Source organism: Euprymna scolopes, chromosome 11 (assembly GCF_053919585.1).
Source record: "Euprymna scolopes isolate OS-2025 chromosome 11, ASM5391958v1, whole genome shotgun sequence".
Classification (NCBI taxonomy): domain Eukaryota; kingdom Metazoa; phylum Mollusca; class Cephalopoda; order Sepiida; family Sepiolidae; genus Euprymna; species Euprymna scolopes.
Window position 1 is genome coordinate 109,268,722 of NC_136492.1, and position 24,604 is coordinate 109,293,325.

General features: G+C 33.6%; 1 protein-coding gene across 10 annotated transcripts in view; it reads left to right on the forward strand.

Moving 5' to 3' along the window:
* Nucleotides 1–24,604, forward strand: part of LOC145288065 (uncharacterized) — a 612,213-nt gene that overhangs the window by 402,848 nt on the left and 184,761 nt on the right. For all 10 annotated transcript variants that reach the window (XM_080136116.1, XM_080136110.1, XM_080136114.1 and 7 more), the window contains one exon: nucleotides 8,955–9,068. In XM_080136116.1, coding sequence (XP_079992242.1) covers nucleotides 8,955–9,068 — 114 coding nt within the window. The remainder of the gene's footprint in view (nucleotides 1–8,954; nucleotides 9,069–24,604) is intronic.

Here is a 24,604-nt window from a genome sequence, read left to right on the forward strand (position 1 = left end):
AAGAGCACTCAATTATGTCTGTGTGTGTGTCTGGTCACGAATAGGTTCCTATATGGTTGACTATTTTAAAAAACTGATTACATACAATGACAGAAGATGTATCAAGACACAGGAATGGGTATGTTTGATCTGGCAGAATGGTGGTTCATTAAAATTGTGAGGTCTGCGTTCGCACCTGGTCCACAAAGTATGGAAAAAAAAATTTTAAATTAAAAAAAAAAAAACGTTTACAAGTGTTTTGATATAGATGTACATAAGAATACTTTGATAAGTATGTTTTAACTTAAATAGGGATGGTATAATAAAATTGTGGGGTCTGCGTTCGCACCTGGCCTCCATAGAATGGAAATAGGCGCAAACTTTAAAGACTTTTCATATCTATCTGCATAAGTATACTTTGATAATTATGTTTCAGTTTGAAGAAATATGGTATAATAAATTTATGGGGTGTTCGTTCGCACTAGAATGGAAATATGTTCGTTCGCACTTGAATGGAAATATGTCACCAAGTTTAATAGGGTTTTTTAATATAGATCCACAGAATATTGTGATAAGTGTTTCAGTGTGAACAGGTATGGTATAATAAATTATGGGGTTATCTATTTTATTTTTACTTTCATCATATTTTGCTTTGGTTTTGATACCCCCCAAATTCGAAGCTATCTCTTTACAACCCTTCCTTTTCATAACCTATCATACTTTCATAAATCAGAGTCCATTTTCTGTAGACTGTTTTTGAACCCAGTCAACGACGGGTACTTTTGCTAGTATATATATAAAAGTGAACGTGTCTGTGTACATTTCCCTACGCAAGAACTCTGTCAATTTTTAGTCTACAGACTCGAAATTTGATATACAGGATACTGAGTCTTGGGAAAACCTTTGGAATCCATTTTCGGCCAGAAATTTAGCTGTTAAGAGGTCAAAGTTCAACGATTTGACCTTTGAGAACTCTACCAAACTCCTCCGCCAATTTTGGGTATAAACACGTGAAATTTTAGATGTTGGTTACTTGCACATGGATCAAACATTTTAATTTTATTTGAGCCCAAAACAATAAATGTTAAGGGGTCAAAATTGGGGTCAAAGTTTTAAAAAATTGACCGCTGCTGTCTCTACCAAATTACTCAGCCAATTTTTGGTCTAAACATTTGAAATTTTACATGCAGTGTATTCAGACATGCAGCAGGTTTTTTAATCGCTTTTTGGCCAAACATTTGGCTGCCAACGGGTCAGAGTTCAAAAGATTTTTACCTTTGCGATCTTTAGCAAACTATTCAGCTAATTTTGGGGGTAAACATTTGAAATTTTACGTAAAGGGTATTCAGATATGCAGCAAGCTTTTTAAACAGTTTTTTGGGGTGAAATTTTGGCTACTAAGAGATCAAAGTTGAAAGAGTTGACCTTTGCCGACTCTACGAAACCCCTTTGCCAATTATGGGTCTAAACACTTGAAATTTTAGATGTAGGTTACCTGGACATGAGTCAAACTTTTTAATAAATATATATTATATGCACATAAAGTTATGAATAGTACATAGGGTCCGAGCAAAGTCGTGCTGTACTGCTAGTATATATATATATATATATATATATATATATATATATATATATAGTGATGGGACGATTCCAATATTCTTCCCGATTCTGATGTAATTACAAATTCTGATTCTAAATATTAAATATAGAGTTGTTATTTTTTCCTTATTATCATAAAAACACACGCTAAATGTACAAATATTTTCTTAAATGTAAAAATACATTTATAGGAGATTATCTATTAATTTTAGTTTTACTGGTAATTTAAAATGAATAAATATTTATTTTATCATTACTATAACCAATAAAAGGCTTTGCTTTAAATAAAATAGAATAAAAAGGCGAGTGTTAAATCTTATCTTGATAAAGGAGTACTCAATATTATAAGTAGAGCATTAATACAAATAAAAATTTATTATATATTAATTCATCAAAAGTTCAAAAACAAGAACTATAACAAAAGATTTTCCTTGTTCCGTGGAGTTTCATAAATTAGGCCTTTTCTTCAGATGAAATAACTAGTAAAATAAAAGTATAAAATTACTATTGAGTTGCTAGTTAACATAAATTTGGAAATTTTTGAAAATTACAATGTTTGAAAAGTGAATTAAAATTGTAGAAGGATATTAAAAATAAGGTGTATGAATTCAAGTATAATCAAATGGCAAAATTCGATCAATGAATTGGTTGATGAATAAAATACATGTCAGATCTCTCTCTCCCCCTTACACACATATATATATATATATATATATATATATATATATATATATATATATATATATTATAAATTACTAACTAGCTCTACCTATGTATTGAGCACTTTTGAAGTAAATACTTAAAGTTTATGCATAAATCTATACTTTCGTATATTAATTTTATGTGAGTAAATGAAGTAGTTATATATATATATATAATGGCACCGACTTACGCAACCCTTACATTAGCCTACCTAGAAGAAACCTTATATAAAAAAATAGAACAAAAATTTGGCCACAGCACTAAAATACTGTTTGTAGAATCATGGAAAAGGTACTTAGATGACTGCTTCATCCTATGGAAACCCACATGGGGGGACATCACAGACTTACACACCATACTCCAGAACCTACACCCAAAAATTAAATTCACCATAGAACAAAGCTCTACAGAATTACCTTTCCTAGACATACTGATAAAGATTAAAGACAATAACATTATCACAGACATTTACCGCAAACCTACAGACACCCAACAATACCTACACTTTAAAAGTCACCACCCTAAAAGCTGCATAAAATCAATTCCCTACACCCTAGCACGTAGAATCTGCACCATAATCACGGACAATAACCTTCGAAAAATCCGACTCAAGGAACTACGAATAAATTTAAGAAAAAGAAAATACCCATCACAACTTATAGACAAAGGGATCCAACTTGCGACAAATATACCAGTAGAAGATTTGAGAACCCCTAAAGAACGAAACAAAGAACAAATCCTAACATACGTCTCCACACACAACACAAACAACCCAGAGCTTTTCACAGAGATAACGAAAAACCTCGTCCTACTTAACCAAAACAGCAAACTAAACAATTTCCTTAAAACAACAAAAATAATAAAAAGCAAACGCCAACCCAAAAACCTAAAACGCATTCTTACCTCATCCAAACTCAATCAAGACGCAACAAAAGGAGTCACAAAATGCAACAAACAACGATGTGGAGTCTGCAACATAATATTAGAGGGAAACACATACACATTTACGAACCCCATACAAACATTCAAAATTAAAAAAAACCTAGATTGCACCTCAAAAAACGTGATCTATGTAATAAAATGTCCAGCATGCGATAAATCCTACATAGGCGCTACAAAAAACCTTAGTAATAGAGTAGCCCTACACCGATCCAACATCAAAATCGCGGAAAATAGACACCTACATGTATCACAACATATACACACATGCAGTGGAGGCAGATTCGAGATAATGCCCATCTTCCAAACTGACAACTACTTCTACTTGCTAACTCAAGAAAAAAATTTCATAGCAAAGTTTATCCCCGCCTTAAACATCTCTCCATAATTATACACATAAATAGGCAAAACACAAAATACACTTACACGCATGCATGCTTGGGTAGGTGTGCACCCTCACACACGAAACAACAAAAAAGCACAATAAGGCACACGCACACTTTCGCGGGTGTGCGCGCCCATACCCAGTACAGTACCATTTCTCTTAACTAAACAAACAACTAGAAATTAAACGTATGTATGTGTATGTGCGCGCGTGTGTGCGTGTGTATATGTGTGTGTGTGTGGGTGTGCACATATGATTGTGTATGCGTGTGTGTATAATTATATATCATCTGTTATCTATGCTACATCTTGTTTGTATGTATACGTGCACTTATGTTTGGGTGACCGAATCCATGTATGCATATGTGCATGGATTGGAAAGGAAACTTCAACCAATATATACATAAGGTGGAATGTATGAATATGTATGTGTGTGTGTGATTGTGAGTGCATGTGCCCATATATATATATGGGTGGATGAGTGTATACACATCCGTATGTATGTGTGTGTATGTGTATATATATATACATATGTATGCACATGTATGAGTGGGTAAATGTGTTCGTGTGGATATGGATATACGCGTATGTGTGAGCCCCTGCATATGTCTGTGTGTGTGCATGTGTGTGCCTACATAGTATGTGGATGTTTGTGAGTGTATGTGCACATACATATATGTGTGTACATATATGTGTGTATGTGCGTGTATGTGTGTGTATATATATCTTCTACCTATTCTCCATCTTACTTGTGTGTGTGTGGGTGCGTGTACGTATGTCGGAATGATTAAGCGCATATATACATGCGTGTTTTGGTTGGAAAAAAAAAAAAAAAAAAAAAAAAAGTATATATATATATAAAATAAAAAATAAAAAAATAAAAATAATTGTTAGCGGTGGATGTATGCGAGTACGTGTGTAGGTGGGTATGTATATGTGTATATATGTATGCTCCTACATATATTTCTATGTATGTACGTGTGTGTATGTGTGTGTGCCTGCGTACGTGTGCGTGTGCATGTGTACATGTACATGAATGTATATGTATGCGTATGTGATTGTGTGTGAGTGTATGCTATACATGGGGAAAGAAAGTCTTTAAAAAGAACCCTAAAAAAGCCATAAAAACCTTCACCATATGGACTAAAAAACACTCTTTGAAACTAACTTTGACCGGTCACTGTGAACACTTACAGTTGGAGACAGAATGTCTGAACACTGAACACACGCATCGCATCACTATGAAAAACATATTTAATATCAGCGGAGGCATATCTACAAACTCCCATTTTAAAGAAAAACTTTTTACGAAAATATCTGAAGAGAGCACACCCTAAGCTCGAAACGCGTTATAAAAATATTTTAAAATAAAAATATGATGAAAACCTTTAAAAAAAACCCACAATTGTTGATGGCTACACTCTTTTAAATATATATATATATATATATATATATATATATATATATATATATAATACAGAATTTTGAGAGCCAATGTTAGAAAATGAATTATGTATGAAAAAGATCTGCAGATTTTCATCTAAAACTGTTCGCATCATTCCAAAGAATTTTGCTGTGATATTCAGATTTGTGTTTTTCATATCCGCCATTTTGAATTGATTCCAAACCAACTGAAAAGTCAAATGTTTTATTTTGAACTAACCCTCTCTCATCATGAGCTCTGTTTTTTTTGTTTTGTTTTATTTATTTTCATGAACGACTGCACAGCTATTTTCGAAATCCTATAAACTTCCATCTGCTGTTGGCCAACCACCAATGAACAACAACAAAATATGCATACATCTCGATGATTTTCTATATTAAATAAATAAAACATATCAGCAATGTTACTGAGTGCAATGTAGAGATTCAATTTTATTGTTGACTTGTCTTTTTAATATGAATTTCTTGAACCATTAAGTCTAGCTTATTCTTTTTTTCATAAGGTCAGGTCTAGAGGGCACTCAGTAAGGTTTGACTTACAATTAAAAGTTGTCAACTGAGCATATCACCCAATGTTAAGATACTTCTATCAATGTTTTATACTATCTGACTAGCTTTCTATGTTTGTCAGCTTAAGTTGACATTATATACAGAACTTAATTCTCTTTCCTTTCTATACTAATTTTTGGTGGCCTGGAGGTTGAATACCAGACCGCAGAGTCAAAGGTAACTTTGTGACTATTTTTTAATCCTTCAATCGGCAGTAATTATCAATTCGTACACTGATGATTGTGTAAGCATGAAACACGAGTGCCTGTAGTTAAAACAAATAAGATATTTTATCAAAATATTATTATATACATATATTTATGTATACACATACATTCACACAGGGTGTTAAAAAAAAGTTGGCATGTTTTAGAGCGAAAAGAAGCAGCGTCAGACATTGGCCAATAATTGATAGATTTAAAATTCTAAAATTTTAAAGTACATTTCTTGGCGAAGTTTTTACTAAATACAGCTCACCATGGTTTTCAAGCAGGACCTAAATGAGGAGTATATGCTTGGACACCAATGAGCACATCCTTGATATTGTAGGAAGTACAACTGGCGCCATTATTAACTGTACGCCACACATAAGACTGCAAGCAGGTGATTGTGTGTGGGGGAGGACACAATTGTTGGAACTGATGACAAATTCACAGATGGCATTCATCCTAGACAGGTTAAAGCAGCTTCCTCCAAAAGAGAAAAGTGGTGGGAATATTAAATTCACAAGCGATCCTCAGTTGCACATAAATTCTGGTTAGGGAAGCTGATGCCGTTAGATTTTTGCAGTTCTTGTAGAGAGGTGTCAAAATTCTCTTACATACAGCGTCTACTATTCCTAAATTATCATCCATCTGGTACTGACCAGGATCAACATTGCTTAACCTCCGTGATTTAAAAAGAACCAGTGTGTCAACATGATTATGCTGTATGCTTGGAAGTTCTTCTTTCCATCTAGTGCTTGACGACTGTGGACAGCAACTCAATATAGTCATCTAAATTCAGTATGAATCCCTTTTGGAAGAAATGGGGCTGTATGATGCAACCGTTATTGGAAACGCACAGGAAGATTATCCCATCCCCCATCCCATAGCCTTGAGCCCCGGAGGGGCATAGGCTATCTACAACTTTGGAGATGTTTTTGTAGCGAGGAACCAATGGCTTACAGGGTGAGGGTGCTGGCCCCATGCCCAACCTTCCCAGAAGGTACATACAGCACCTAGCCTTCCCAAATGGTCACCCATCTGGTACTAGCCAGGCTCAACATTGTTTAACTTTGGTAATCTGGCGAGAATCAGTGTGTCAACGTGATTATGCCATACATACAGGAAGACTATCACCGTTTGATAAACTTGTTGTTGATGAGGTGCAAGGCTTTGTGCAGACTGTAGACTATTCACCTATTGTGCTGCACATTGTACCACTGACCCTAAGAAGAACCAGAGCATTCCCAGCTCAAATGAGCATTTTACCTTTTTAAGGAGTTTTAGTTTCCTTAAGAAAATTTTTTTGGTTCTTAATGATGACTGGTTGGTCATGATCCTTGTTGAACACTTTCTCCAGATCTGCCACTGTAATGTCCATCTCTCTTTCCAAGATTCGCATATTGCACAACATTTGTTTTGTAGGTTTTCGACAAATTCTTTTTTATGCAGACACAGTCAAAACGCTTGTTATAAGCCTTTTTCCTGCTAGCCACTGCTTCCACCTCTTCATTGCAATTCTCCAGTTCACGTCTCACGGCTTTTTAAATATTCTAGGTGCACTGAGTCGCAATTAAGATTTTCAGGGGTTTTTTTTAATCTAATGCTAATCATCATAATGCAGTCGATCATAACAGTTTTCAATATTCCAGTTCTTTTCCGCTCTTCAGTCTCCATATCTAAAACCCACAAATCGTACACATTTTACCGCATACAATAATTCACTTATTTCAATTCATACGTCTCTCTAGTTATAACTTATTGTGCAAAAACACAAACACTTTCACTTTACAAAATAAGTCCATCGAAATTAGCCTAACAAGTGCGCATGTGTATACACACACACACACATATATATATATATATAGAGAGAGAGAGAGAGAATTTTTAACGATTTTTAAATATTCTAAATAAGAGTATACACACAGAGATTAAAATTGTTTACAGCTGTTTCATGATTTAAAAAGTGTCAAGTAGAAACTAAATTGAGTGATTACGTCGCATCCATCATATTCGCCAGAGCTCTCACCAACAGATTATCATTTGTTCCTTAACTTAGATCACGATATGAAAGACAAGATGTATTAATCTGACCGAAACCGAAATTCTGTTGAACTTTAACTTTTGAAAATCGCCACGATGTTGGATTGGTAAAAAAAGACAGTCATTTATTTTCCTTATAAAATCCATAATTTATTGAATTATTGCAGAAAATTTCGAGTTAATTTTTTTTTTTTTTATCATGAATAGTCATCTAGTGGGTGCATATCGTAGAGGAGAGACACGAGATGGTATGGGCTTGCATTTCACGTAAATCTTAAGCTACAATCTTCTCTAGGCCACCAAAGTCATCAACTGCAAATTATTTAACTTTTTATTATATCTAACCCAACATTTGGGCTTATATTTGTAAAAAAAACTTTTGAATAATTTGTTATAAACAATTGTAAAACATTTCTTTATATAAAAACAAACGGTTTTGAACAGAATTTAAAACTGTATGTCACTCCATCTCCATGAAAATAAAATTAATGTACAATTTTATTTAAAAAAAAAACATTTCATTAATTTTTTTATATTTTTTATATACGTTGTACTTTCTCCTTTTTATTTTTCTAACATATGTATAATAATAATTTCCAGTAACTTAACATTCTTTTTAAAATCTTATCTGACAGTCCTTAATAAAATGGAGGTCTTAAACTGTACTTTCTTTTTAGCTCATAACTAAATCTGGCTCAAAAGGATAACCCAAATAATCCGTTTATAAATGGTAAAAAATGAAACTGAAAAGAGCTATTATATGTAAGTTCATATAGAAAATATTAAACCCTGATTTTTTTTCTTTTTTAGGATCTGAAAATCTATTGCTTGATTGATAATAATTAGAAAAATGTTTATTCAAATTTTTAATAAGAAAATATTAGCAGGATAAAGATAGTGTGTTGTATATAGCTGCCAATAATTTTAGTCTGGAAACTATTTCTTTGTATAAAAATGTTAGATTGATCCGCTTTAAATGAACTACTTTATAATTATATCCGACTGTTGGCGCCATTGCACAGCTGCTTTGAATTCTGAATCACATGCAATCGATATTTCTTGTGCTATTCTCTGTATGTTAAAACTTTCTGTTTATTTTCTGATTCCTGACAGTGCTCCACGTGGGTGAGCATGGATACTATGAGGGGAGGCGAGAGAATGGAGATGAAGGCTGGTTCCCTTGCTCTAATGTGGAAGAAATTAACTTGAACAGTCGCAGAAGAAGAGGTAAGCACACACACAAAAAAAGACGTCTTTGAGATTTTTCTTTTTCTTGAAGTTAAAAAATATTCAGTTTGTAATTTTGAAGGAATTTGTCAAAAATAGTGATTTTAAGTTACCGGTAGGGTGGGGTGGGGGCATAAATAGGATTGATTGAAATCGTTGTAAATGCTATAAGTCTGAATGGTACAAAAATAAAAAAGAAACCAAAAATGATTTTATGTTTCGGAATTTTTGGACATAACAGTTGATAATTTGGATCATTTGGATTAATCCAACTAATATTTTCATTTTGAGTGTTATTCACGCAACGTTTCAGCCAATGTAACCTCCAACCTTAGAAATTCTGTGCATGTTTCCTACTTCAACAGAAAGATTCTCAATTTCAACAAGTTACACCCAAAGAAGGTCGGGGTTCCAAACGCTGTACTAATGAAATTCAAGATGATAAGTGTTGTCCGAATAATCCAAATAATATATAAAAAATTAGAGTTTTTTTTATTTTTGTTTTCATAATTTAACATGCGAACTCTATAGAACTTAGAGTTCTGATTGGTGCAATGGATACTGTCACTGAATATGGAATCAGAGATGGCAAGTTCAAATCTTATCGAATTCATTTCTACTCACGTACATCAATACTGTGGGGAAAAAGTATTTTCTTCTCCGCCCTCTCCAGATATTGATAAAAGAGCGACTTGTGTTCAAGTAATCGTATACATTCAATCGATTGAAATAGTATCTCGGCATTAAGAAACGGGGATGATATGACGTAAAAAAAAAAAAAAATTTAATCTGGATGATAAAAAAAAAAAAATTTTTTTCAAATGTTTTTATATAAAAGTCGACAATTTTCTTTTTATTAATTTGAAGAAATCAAAGTTTAATAAGTTTATAATTTATTGATTTAAAAATGAAAAATTATGTGACATTCTAATATCTTTTTTATATGATGAAAATGTTGAGTGAAAAAAGAAATTGAAACAAGAGTTTGTATAGGATTTATTTTAAATGTTTTAACATCAGCGGATTCAGATATTTTATATATGTATGTGTATATATTTATATGTATGTTTATATATGTATATATATATATATATGTATGTTCATATATATATGATGATTGCAATGTCTTGTCAGACGAGTGCCACTCCCTCAGACACTGAAAGTTCATGAGCCCGAAAAAGACATATAGTCCTGCCAGCGAATTCACATGCTCAAGCAGACATGACACTAAAGACGGTCATTGTTATACATACATATATATTCATGCACGCACACATACATATGTACACATATCACACACATATATACATGCGTACATACACAATACACAATACGCACGCATACATATACATACACACACACACACACACACACACACACACATGCAAACATAAACAAGACGGTCATTGGTATACATACATATAAATATATACATGTATACATACATGTCTATAAGCATACGCTCATATATACCCATATGCATACACAATGCATAATAAACAAACATACATATACATATCCACATGCATACATACTCATATACATACATATACATCCACATACACAACTACATAAACACATATACTTACACATACATATACGTACACATATGCATATATATATATATATACATACATTTACCTACATATACATACACATCTATATATATGCATTCATACATACATACACATACATGCAATATACACACATACATGCATACAAACATATATAAATGTATATATACACACACAAACATATATACACATAGACACATATACATACATATACTCATAGATATAAATACATATAAACTCACATGTACATATATAAATATACACACACATACATATATAAATATACATACACATATACATACATAAATAGATATAATGATGGCAGATTAATTGTTACATGCATCCAGCATTACAGGCGTACACACGTCACAGCTTTTTTATCGCCACAGGACTTTTTTTTCTTTTTTTTTTTTTTGATAATAGACAAATGCCTGAGGGAGTATTTATACAAAGATGATGTTACAGAGTTTTAGCTTTGTACGACAGCTAAATCTTTGACTTGTTGCTGGCTATCTTGCTCTTGCTTGTTGCTGGATGTCAACATTTTGTTCATATATATATATATATATATATGTTTATTGTATGTATGTATGTATGTATGTATGTATGTATATGTATGTATTTTTTTTGACTATCCGTCGCTGAGTTTATTTGTGAAAAAATGTGTGAATTTGTTTATATCATCGTCAGTTACTATTCCAAAATTGTCTGTCTCAACAAAACTTTTTATTTAAAAAAAAAAAAAAAGTAAGCGTCTTTAATTTATGTCGGTGGACTGTGTTTACATTTTGACTATCCGTCGCTGAGTTTATTTGTGAAAAAATGTGTGAATTTGTTTATATCATCGTCAGTTACTATTCAAAAAGTGTCTGTCTCAACAAAACTTTTTATTTAAAAAAAAAAAAAAAAAAAAAGCGGGAGACCAGTACCCGCATTAAGCTGGTCTGCAGTTTGACTTGTTGCTGCCTATCTTGCTCTTGCTTGTTGCTGGATGTCAACATTTTGAACCGAGAGAGAGATTTAGCTGTCGTACAAAGCTAAAACTCTGTAACATCATCTTTGTATAGATACTCCCTCAGGTATTTGTCTATTATAAAAAAAAAAAGAAAAAAAAAAGTCCTGTTGCGATAAAAAAGCTGTGACGTGTGTACGCCTGTAATGCTGGATGCATGTAACAATTATTCTGCCATCATTATTTGTATCTATGTATGTGTATGTATATTTATATATGTATGTGTGTGTATATTTATATATGTACATGTGAGTTTATATGTATTTATATCTATGTGTAATATGTATGTATATGTGTCTATGTGTATATATGTTTCTGTGTGTACATATATACATTTATAAATGTTTGTATGCATGTATGTGTATGTATGCAGGTGTGTATGTATATGTATTTGTATGTGTGCATGTATGTGTGTATGTGTATTAATGCATATATATGGATGTGTATGTATATATATATGTGCATATGTATATGTATGTGTAAGTATATGTGTGTATGTATTTGTATATGTGGATGTATATGTATGAATGTGGATATGTATATGTATGTTTGTGTATTATGCATTGTTTATGTACATGGGTATATATGAGCGTATGCTTATAGACATGTATGTATGTATGTATGTATGCATGTATACATTTATATGTATGTATACCAATGACCGTCTTGTTTATGTTTGCATGTGTGTGTGTATGCATATGTATGTGTGCGTATTGTGTATTGTGTATGTACGCATGTATATGTGTGTGTGAGTGTATATATATGTATGTATAACAATGACCGTTTTTAGTGTCATGTCTGCTTGAGCATGTGAATTCGCTGGCAGGACTATATGTCATTTTTCGAGCTCATGAACTTTCAGTGTCTGAGGGAGTGGCACTCGTCTGACAAAACGTTGCAATCATCATGTATATATACACGCTTATATCAGGTCATGTCATATGCTACTGGTACCATGGAACCCAGTACTACCTGCGTCATGGTAGTGTCACCGGCGACTAAACTGGTTCCCCCACCAGACTTGTATGTGTGTGTATATATGTGTATATATATATATGCATGAATGTGTGTATATATATGTATATACATATATATGCATGAATGTGTGTATATATATGTATATATATATATGCATGAATGTGTGTGTATATATATGTATATATATATATATGCATGAATGTGTGTATATGTATATATATATGCATGAATGTGTGTATATATATGTATATATATGCATGAATGTGTGTATATATATGTATATATATGCATGAATGTGTGTATACATATGTATATATATATATATATATGCATGAATGTGTGTATATACATGTATATATATATGCATGAATGTGTGTATACATATGTATATATATATATATATATGCATGAATGTGTGTATATACATGCATATATATATGCATGAATGTGTGTATATACATGCATATATATATGCGTGAATGTGTGTATATACATGTATATATATATGCATGAATGTGTGTATATACATGTATATATATATGCATGAATGTGTGTATATACATGTATATATATATGCATGAATGTGTGTATATACATGTATATATATATGCATGAATGTGTGTATATACATGTATATATATATATGCATGAATGTGTGTATATACATGTATATATATGCATGAATGTGTGTATATACATGTATATATATGCATGAATGTGTGTATATACATGTATATATATGCATGAATGTGTGTATATACATGTATATATATATATGCATGAATGTGTGTATATACATGTATATATATATATGCATGAATGTGTGTATATACATGTATATATATATATGCATGAATGTGTGTATGTATATGTATATATATATGCATGAATGTGTGTATATACATGTATATATATATGCATGAATGTGTGTATATACATGTATATATATGCATGAATGTGTGTATATACATGTATATATATGCATGAATGTGTGTATATACATGTATATATATATGCATGAATGTGTGTATATAAATATATATGCATGAATGTGTGTATATACATGTATATATATATATATGCAGGAATGTGTGTACATATTTATATATATATATGCAAGAATGTGTTTATATATATGTATATATATGCAGGAATGTGTGTATATATATGTATATATATGCAGGAATGTGTGTATATATATATGTATATATATATGCATGAAAGTGTGTGTGTGTGTATATATATATATATATATGCATGCATGTGTTTTTTTGTTTTTTTACATGGGGGTCACCACTTATGAAGGCCCGAAGGCCACTCAGGGATAAGGTTTATTGCGTGGACAATAATTAATGAGATAGTATTGTAATAATCATTAGTATTAGTGGTTTTGATAGTCTTACTTAAGGGGGCGGTTTGTCAGGAGTTTGTTTATGTTGGACGTCCAAGTTGTAGTCAGGTGGGAAACAGGCAAGTGGCAGAGAGTTCCACTGGCGTACAGATCTAAGAAAGAAGCTTTGCTCATGGAATCTACGTTTGGATGTAGGCACAGATAAAGAGTGGGGAAAATTATTGACAGTAGTTTAAGCCAGACGGGTGTTTCTCGTGAAAGATTGGTGAGGGGGGACGGGAGATTGGAGCTCAGACGAGCACCTGCCATGGAAATAACGATAAAACAAAGACAGGCTCGCAACATCTCTTCTGTGGGAGAGAGGTTGCAGGGAAGAGAAAAGGGCATCCCCCACTAAGCCACAAAGTCTATTTTGTACTCTGTCAAAGCAGGATAGGCTGTTTTTAGTAGCTCCTCTCCAGATGTGGCAGCAGTACTCCATCCTTGGACATACTTGGCTTTTATACAGATAGAGAATTGCATTAATAGTGAGATATCTTCTGGAGCAGTAGAAAGATCCCACCATTTTCCCAGCGTCCCTTGCAACAGATTTGATGTATGTGTTCTATTTCAGATCAGGGGTAAAGGTCAAACCCAGAAGCTTGTCAAAACATGGAGCCTCCCCAAGACGAGAGCAATCCATTTCAATTGATGCCAGATGGGGATAAGAGCGTTGATGATGTAAAGATAGAAGCTTGGTTTTGGATGCATTTAAAGTGACCAACCACCTCTTCCCCCATTGTACCACGCACTCAAGATCAGAGGAGAGAGAATTAGAGAGAACTTTGTCATTTACGGCCTTTGATGTGTTGCCATAGATGGTCGTGTCATCAGCATAGATGTCAACGAATGATTTAAGTATGTGTTTTGGGAGATCATTGATGTAGATCAGGAAGAGAGTTGGGCCAAGAATGGACCCCTGGGGGACTCCAGCATTAATATTGTGGGCCTCTGATTTCTGCCCATCAACCACTACTCTTATGAACCTATCAGAGAGAAATGAATTAATGATTGAGAAAACATTTCCAGTAATACCGTAGCTGGAAATCTTGTGAAGTAGGCCCTTATGTCATACCTTATCGAAAGCCTTTGATATGTCAAGAGCAATTGCCCTGTAAAGGAAACCTTTGTCAAGAGATTCACTAATCCTATGTGATATAACCATTAGCACATCTGCTGTAGATCTTGCAGAACGGAAACCATATTGTGTGTCACTAAGAAGGTTGTTTCTGTTGAGGTGGTTGACTACTTCTTTATTTAATATGGATTCCAACAACTTACTCATGACACAGAGGAGACTTATTGGTCTGTACTGAGAGGGAGATGATTTTTCACCTGAATTCTTAAATACAGGGCAAACTGATGAGGTCTTCCAGGGAGTCGGAAAGCACTTCTCTTTAAGGCAACGTTTAAACAGTTATGTAAGTATGGGGGCAAGTTCTGGTTGAAGCTTTTTCAGCACTATAACTGGAATGCCGTCAGGGCCAGTTGCTTTACTGGAATCAAGGTTCTTGATTAGCTTGGTGACCTCACGCACAGATATTTGTATGTTGCATAGCGTGTTGTCTGTTATAGGAGGAAATACAGGGAGTTGATGGTCATTGTCGCATAGGGTAGAATTAGCTGCAAAGTTCTTGGCAAATAGTCTGGCCTTGTCTGACGCTGACGAGATGACTTCAGGTCCATTGATGATAGTTGGGATAGAACGCACACTTCTGTTCAAGATCCTGTTTGCTATTTGCAAGAACTGGTGGGAACCAAGCTGCTGCTCAGCTACTTTGGATTTAACAGACTAAGCATACAGCTCTCTTGCATGTTTTATTACTCTTTTATAATGGTTGCTGGCAGTCTTGAAATTAGCTTTAGTCTCAGTACATCTGTTTCGTTGGTAGCTATGGAAAAAGTGATTTCTGTGCGCGATGGCAGCAGCACATTCAGGGGAGAACCATGGCTGGCTGTAAGGTTTTTGTTGGAATTTTTTGAATGGTATGAATCGGTCTATGCCTGCAATTAACCATTCGGTCAGGTCTGATACTATAGAGGACACATCCTTTTTAAACATGGAATGCAGAGGTAGGTCAGATATGAATGTACGGAAGCTATCCCAGTCAGCCATAGAGTATCGATATACAGTACGGGTGAGAGGTACGTCTGAAGACTTATTACATTTCGTTTTTATCTTAACTGCTACAACAGAGTGGTCAGAGGATCCCAGTGGAGATAGAACGGAACATGAACACAGCTCAGGGGAAGTTGTGAGGAAAAGGTCTAGGAGGCTTGCATATTGACCGGGTGTATCGGGCACACGGTTGGGTTCGTGAACAATCTGAGTGAGGTCATAGGCAATGGCAAAATCATGACAAAACCTCCCCTCGTCATCGGTTTTATTTGAGTGGGTCAGCCATTCCACATTATGGACATTGAAGTCACCGCAAATGTGAATGTTAGCCGAAGGATGAGCAGACAGGATGTGGTCAATTTTCTCAGATATGCTCTTAAAGATAGTAACCCCACTGTTGTGGGGGCGATAGAGGGCAAATATATATGCAGTAATGTAAGCTAGTGCAACTCGGAAGCACATATAAGGTAAATTAGGGTCTTCTCTGGAGATATCCCTACCACCTGGAAAACCATCTTTGATGTAGGCACATATTCCATGCCCATGACGATCTTGGGGTTCAGATTTAGATGTTAAGTTGGAGTATCCTTTAATTATGAATTCGTCTAGAGAAGTGGTTGGCCCTATGCCAGTTTCACTTAGAAAGAATATGTCCGGTTTCATCTCCTGTAATTGTGCTTCAACCTCTGGAAGGTTGGAACGTAGACCCCTGACGTTGGAGAAGGAGACATGGTAGTAGGGGTCTACGTTTGTGGATGGTGTTCTAGGTTTATTTGTGTTTCCTTTTTGGAGATTTGTCATGATTGTTGAGGTTTTGGGGTTTGTAGAGCAGGTCGGTAGACTTGGTTGGAGCAGAAAGAAAAAGACAAGAATTTTTTTTTTCTTGTGGCACATGATAAGGTAAAGCCGTAACAATTACCCACTAGTATGGCATCGAGAGGCCCTACCAGAAACTACTGTATGGTCCAGAATCCATTCACCAAATGGCAATACAGCAGCCCCGGAACTTTGCACCTGCTGATAGGACAGCCTCCTTGTATATCTATGTATATATATGCATGAATGTGTGTGTATATGTTTATATATATGCATGGATGTGTGTGTATATATGTTTATATATATGCATGGATGTGTGTGTATATATGTTTATATATATGCATGGATGTGTGTGTATATATGTTTATATATATGCATGGATGTGTGTGTATATATGTTTATATATATGCATGGATGTGTGTGCATATATGTTTATATATATGCATGGATGTGTGTGTATATATGTTTATATATATGCATGGATGTGTGTGTATATATGTTTATATATATGCATGGATGTGTGTGTATATATGTTTATATATATGCATGAATGTGTGTGCATATATGTTTATATATATGCATGAATGCGTGTGTGTATATATGTTTATATATATATATATATATATATATATATATATGCATGAATGTCTGTGTATATATGCTTATATATATGCATGAATGTGTGTATATGGTGGTGGATTCTCTCATTGAAGACGATGAATGAGGGTTCAGTATGCAATCTTCAGCAGCTCCCAAGCTCTGTGACACCACATGCGTAATTGCAATCCTGTAGATGTCCAGCACACTCCTCTGCAGATGGTGAACTTTCATATGCTCGTAGGTCAAAGATGCCTTCTCGAATGAACAGATAACCCTGCTTTGCTGCGTGCTCTGAAACCACAATGGCATACATATTCATTTTTAGGTGGATTTTTCTTGTGTTTTGCCTTCATATTTGCACGAAGGGTGTCCTTATGACTAAGGCAGTTATGTTCAAATTCTTTGGTCCCCAGGAAACACGTCTTCCTCCATTTTCTGTGATCCTCTGCTGCACTCTCCCAGGAACTCGGAGAAATTCCACAACGTTTCAGGTTGTCTTTTAGTTTATCTTTGTAACGAAGCAGGGGACGCCCTATTGAAAGAATTTGTCAGTTGCCCATAAAAAAGTTGCTTAGGAACTCTTGAGTCATCCATTCTTACAAGATGACCCGACCACCGCATTTGTATCCTGATCAAAAATGATTCAATATCAGTGATTTCACATCTCTCCAGTAATTCACTATTCGAAACACAATCCTGCCATCCAACATTGCAGATAAAACGCAGACATCTCATATGGAAAGAGTCAAGCTGATTTATATGCTTGCGGTACAAGGTCCACGTTTCGGCACCATACAGAAGAATAGGCAGAACAACAGATTTGTAGACTGCCACCTTTACTTTTAGAGACACATCGTGGCTGTTCTAGAGTCTGTGTCGCAACCTACCAAATGCCTCACTAGCTTTATTAATGCTACATTGGATGTCTTTTTCAAATTTAGCATCATCAGACACAATAGAGCCGAGGTATATAAAAGAAGATACTGTTTTCAAAGCTTTACCATCAACATATACCACTGGTTGTGAAGAGGACGTAGTGTTTGGTTTTGGCTGGTGAATAAGTTCAGTTTTTTTATGCTAGTTGTAAGACCGAAGGCCTTACATGCACCAGAAAAGTTGTTGAGGATGTTCTGCATGTCATCAAGACTATGGGTGACAAGAGTACAGTCATCAGCATAAAGGAGGTCAAGAACAGTCTGCACAGAAGTCTTGGTTTTGGCCTTGAACCGTTGCTGGTTAAATAATCCTCAACTTGATCGATACTCAACACCTATGCCTCCTGAGGTGTTCCTAAAAGCTGTCTCAAGCATCACCGAAAAGAAAAGAGCAAATAGGATCGGAGCAAGGACACATCCTTGCTTAGTTCCATTTGACACTTCAAATGGTTCACTTTGTTCACAGCCAGATCGTACTGTCGCCACCATTCCCCAGTGAAAGGAGACAATCACATTGAACATCTTGTCCGGAATACCAAGCCTCCTCAAAACAGTCCACAGGGCATCCCTACAGACGGTATCAAATGCCTTTGTGAGGTCAACGAATGTGACAAACAAGTCCTTATTCTGCTCCCTCACTTTCTCCTGTAGTTGCCGAAGGCTGAAGATCATGTCCACAGTACCTCTTCCTGCCCTAAAACCACACTGGGTTTCTGGGAGCACAGTTTTACAGATTGAACTATTGAGTCTGTTTAGGATTACACGAGCTAGAATCTTACCAGCAACAGACAAAAGAGAAATTCCTCTATGGTTATCACACTCACACTTATTTCTTTTGTGCTTAAACAGGTGAATAATTGTATATTTCTGCAGGTATGTCGTCATCACCTGGAGCCTTACCATTTGAAAGTTGTTTCAAAGCCCATTCAATCTCCGACATGGATGGAGTATCAGCAAGTGCCTCGATGGTTGGCCTCTGAGGAATACCGTCAAGCACTCCTCAATCCACTGTCGATTCTTTGTTTAAAACATTTGAAAAGTGTTCAGCCCAGCGCTTAGTAATTTCTTTCTTATCAGTGAGGAGAATGCCATCCGACGAAAATATTGGAGATGTCCCCCTTAAAATGGGACCAAACACCCCCTTGAGGTTTTGGTAGAATGATTTAAAATCACACCTATCTGCCGCATCTTGTAAGGCCTCAGCTTTCTGCTTCCACCAGTTTTGTTTCATTTTCCGGAGCCGAGATTGTGCCAACCTTTTGGCCATTCTGAAAGCCTTGTGTTTCACTGAAGAATTTTTGTCAGTAATCCATACTTGATGGGTTTAATGCATGTTATTGAGCAGTGGGATGATAGTTGGATCATTTTCATCAAACCAATCTTGGTTTTCCTTCGAACATATCCTAATGACTCTTTAGCAGAGTCATACACTGCAGTTTTAAACTCTCTCCAAGAAGCCTCAATATCATTCCCACATACAACGGAGGACAGCTTTTGATCAGTAGCCTTTTGAAATGAGTGCATTATCTCCTTAACTTTCAACTTGCCTACATCAATTCTCTTGATGGAAGAGTTACATTGGTTTCGAACAGGGCGCTTGGTGTGTATATATATATATATATATATATATATATATATATATATATATATATATGTATATATATATATGTATAACTACTTCATTTACTCACATAAAATTAATATACGAAAGTATAGATTTATGCGTAAACTTTAAGTATTTACTTCAAAAGTGCTCAATACGTAGGTAGAGCTAGTTAGTAATTCATAAAATATATATGGCGATTAAGCTACACTGAATATTCGGCGTTTCATCCACTATAGGATTCGCCAGGCTTATGCGCGAATTCTGTGGTTGTTTCTCGTTTTTATATATGTTGAGGATTTTAGTTAGCCAATCAGCTTTCTAGTATCCACCGCACCCCTTCCTATCAGCCAATGGGCATGCATTTTATCGAACAAAGGATCTGTTTTAGAGCTAGGTTAGTGGTTTAAGGCAGACGAGTTTCCTCATTTCTGCTCCTTTTTTTTTTATATATATAAATATACATATGTGTACATACATACATACATATATATATTTGTGTGGTCGTTTATGTATATTTATGTTTATTTAATTTATTTGTTTGTTTTCTATTGTTTTTGTTAGTTTTAAAGCTATTTTGTATCGCTATCTTAGAGTAAGTTTTATTTTGTGAACACAATTGTTTGCTATTTCTCGTCTACAGTTTAATAGATTTTGGGGTTCTTTAAAGTACAGGATAGCAAATTTTTCATGGAGGCATAATTTACATGGGTCATCTAAATGTCTGCACGTGGTAGCTTGTCTTATTATTTTCCATTCGACTACCGGCGAATGTCCGCTTTCTTTGAGTTCCCAGTATTTATTCGCTAGTGTTGTTTTTATACAGTGTTTTTTTATTTTTGAATGTACTTTTGTGGTCATACTATCGGGTTTTGAAATCTAAGGAAGTCATGCCTATGTAATATTTCTTGTTATTCGGGTTTTCTTTCACAAATATTGTTGCTTGATAAACTACTATATATATATATATATATATATATATATATATATATATATATATATATATATATATGTATATATGCATGAATGTGTGTACATATATGTATATATGCATGAATGTGTGTACATATATGTATATATGCATGAATGTGTGTACATATATGTATATATGCATGAATGTGTGTACATATATGTATATATGCATGAATGTGTGTATATATATATGTATATATGCATGAATGTGTGTATATATACGTATATATGCATGAATGTGTGTATATATACGTATATATGCATGAATGTGTGTATATCTATGTATATATATATGCATGAATGTGTGTATATATATATGTGTATGTATATACATGAATGTATATATGTATATATATATACATATATGTGTATATATATACACGTGTGTATGTATATATACATATGTATAAATATATATATATATATATATATACATATGTATATATATATATATTTATACATATGTATATATATATATATTTATACATATGTATATATATATATATATATATTTATACATATGTATATATATATATATATTTATACATATGTATATATATATATATATTTATACATATGTATATATATATATATATTTATACATATGTATATATATATATATATATATATTTATACATATGTATATATATATATATATTTATACATATGTATATATATATATATATTTATACATATGTATATATATATATATATTTATACATATGTATATATATATATTTATACATATGTATATATATATATATATATTTATACATATGTATATATATATATATATTTATACATATGTATATATATATATATATATTTATACATATGTATATATATATATATTTATACATATGTATATATATATATTTATACATATGTATATATATATATATATATATATTTATACATATGTATAAATATATATATATATATATTTATACATATGTATATATATATATATATTTATACATATGTATATATATATATATTTATATATATATATTTATATATATATACACATATATAAATCTGGGTCAAGTTTGCACCCACAGGTTAAAAACAAAATGTGTTTATATAACAATGCACAATACTAAATCAAACTATTTACTCATAATAAAAATTTTGTTTACAAACATATATGAAAATATGCTCATGGCAAGCAAGCTACACAGAAACATTTGCACTTCATTCCTCGAGTAAATCATCAAGCTAATAGCTTACTTACAAGAAACTGAGCTTTATTTTCGTATAGAACACTGGTCAAGTAAATATTGAAAAGCGTTTATATGTCATCTATATAATTATAAAACTCAAATGATCTGGTAACGATGTATGTAACCCACTTTCCGGTTTACGGCATCCGGTTGCGCATGCGCGCATGACCTGTGCACTGAAATATTAACGTTGTTATTTCGAAATTATTATTTAACATGGGAAGAGTGGGGTTTAAAATAACTTAAACGTAATACAGAAATGAACGATGTAAAAAAAAAAAAAAAAAAAAAAAAAAAAAAAAAGAGCATATATATAACCATTTGAATTTAACTATAATAAGTATTATGGTATCTGTTCAGTGCACATTTACCTATAAGTATGGCGAACCACTTATAATTCAGTAACTGTAAAAAAGTTTTTCAAAAATAATCAATTATAAACAGAACGACTCATAGAAATCTATTTTTTCATTTTAATATTCTTTCATAGAAATGTTTCTGTTATGTCAAAAAAACCCTATTTTCTTCACAAGTGTCAGGCACATACATGAATTCCATAGCTAATACAACATACTGACCCAACGGGTCACAGGTAGTCTAATATCTTATAATATTAGAATACTTGTTGAATACCCGTCCCAGGAGAAGTATAAGCAATAAATATAGCATTAGTTTTTAATATTTTTTTTAGTGGTATGCTGTGACATCAGCGGCATCCTCTAAATTGTACAATTAAATAATAATAATGATGTGCCCACGTTACATACCCTGTTTCCTAGAATATATATTCCAAGAATTCATAATGATCAGTTCAATAGTTTAGGATTTTATAACACACATACATGTTATTGACACAAATCCTTTTTAAAAATGGATTATTTAATTGTTGCGGTGAACTTCCCATGTTACCAACGAATGAACTGATATATACGCAATAAATATTCGAAGACAAAGCCGTAAGGCAGCAATCGGTATCCAGTAGACTAACCAAGGTAGTGCACTGGCTAGAACAACAACTCTTACTGTCTGTTCTCATCAATACATTTTGTTACTCTAATTCCCGCGTTATGTTTTTCTTGAGACCCCTTAAACAGTCATAACATTATATCACTCAGTAAAAATTAACAGAATGGATTTTCTGGGAAAACTCCGGTGCCCCCACCCCCACCCGGGGTGCCTTTCAGGTTAAAATGGCTAAAATTGACACTTTTGTGCTTAAAAAATTGATGCCTTGGATTTTTATAAAACTTTCTGAAAAGTTGTAACTAACTGATTTCTACATAATTTTGTTTGTCTATACTTTGCGATAACTCTTGGGTATGCCCCGGAGGCTCTTTTAGGGCTAATAAAAACACTCCATTTTGGGGATTATTTTATCATGTTTGTCCAAAATTTTCTGTGTATGTCTGTTTCGTGTGATGCTGAACTCAAATTTTAAAAATGTTAAGGCCTAGGGGACTTTGGGGGCTAAATGTGGGGAGGGGGGGGGCGAAAATGATGATTTCTTTTTTTTTTTTTTTTTGCATGGTGCAGAACTCTAATTTACATATGTTAAAGCCTAAAACTGCACTGTTTGTTCATTTTCACTAGTATTTGACGTCTCCTGGGGACTTTTGGGGCTAAATGGGGGGGGGCAAATGCTGAACTTAGTATTTTATTTTATGCCTCGTTCTCTATGCACTCACGGGGGACCATGCATGCATCACTTGTTTTGTTGATAGTTGGGTTGATTTGGAAGTACAGAAATTCGTTCCATGGAAGTACTTGTAAAGCAAACACAGAGATGCAACATTATAGCGATGTGACAGGAACTGCAGCTTGATAGACAGCGCGGGACTTAAGTTAGGTACTATTTTTCAACCCTGTTCAAGAGGCAGAGATAGGTGGTGCATCAGCTTGGATGTGGCAACAATACTTGATGCATGAAAGATTAGTGGCTTTATAAAGATATAAAATACTGATAAATGTGAGAAGTTTTTTTAGCCCGGTAAAAGGAGCCCACCTTCTTTGCAGCAGACATTGGTAGTATCTTCTGTGCGTTTATTCCAATTCATGTTTATTTTGAATGTTAAGTTTTTCCAAGTTGAAAATCTTAACTCAAAGCTCACCCAATATAGTCAACTTGTTTCACATAAATGTTTGAAATGATACGCTATTGATTTAAGCCATATAGCCAGTAATCAATAGATAAATTGAATAGGTTTTCTAAAATAATCGAATTACATAAAACTCCAAATTGGTGTCTTAGATTCAATTTGGCATCTGTTTATTTCGATGCAATGATGAAGAAGTAAGATGGTTACTGGTTCCGTGA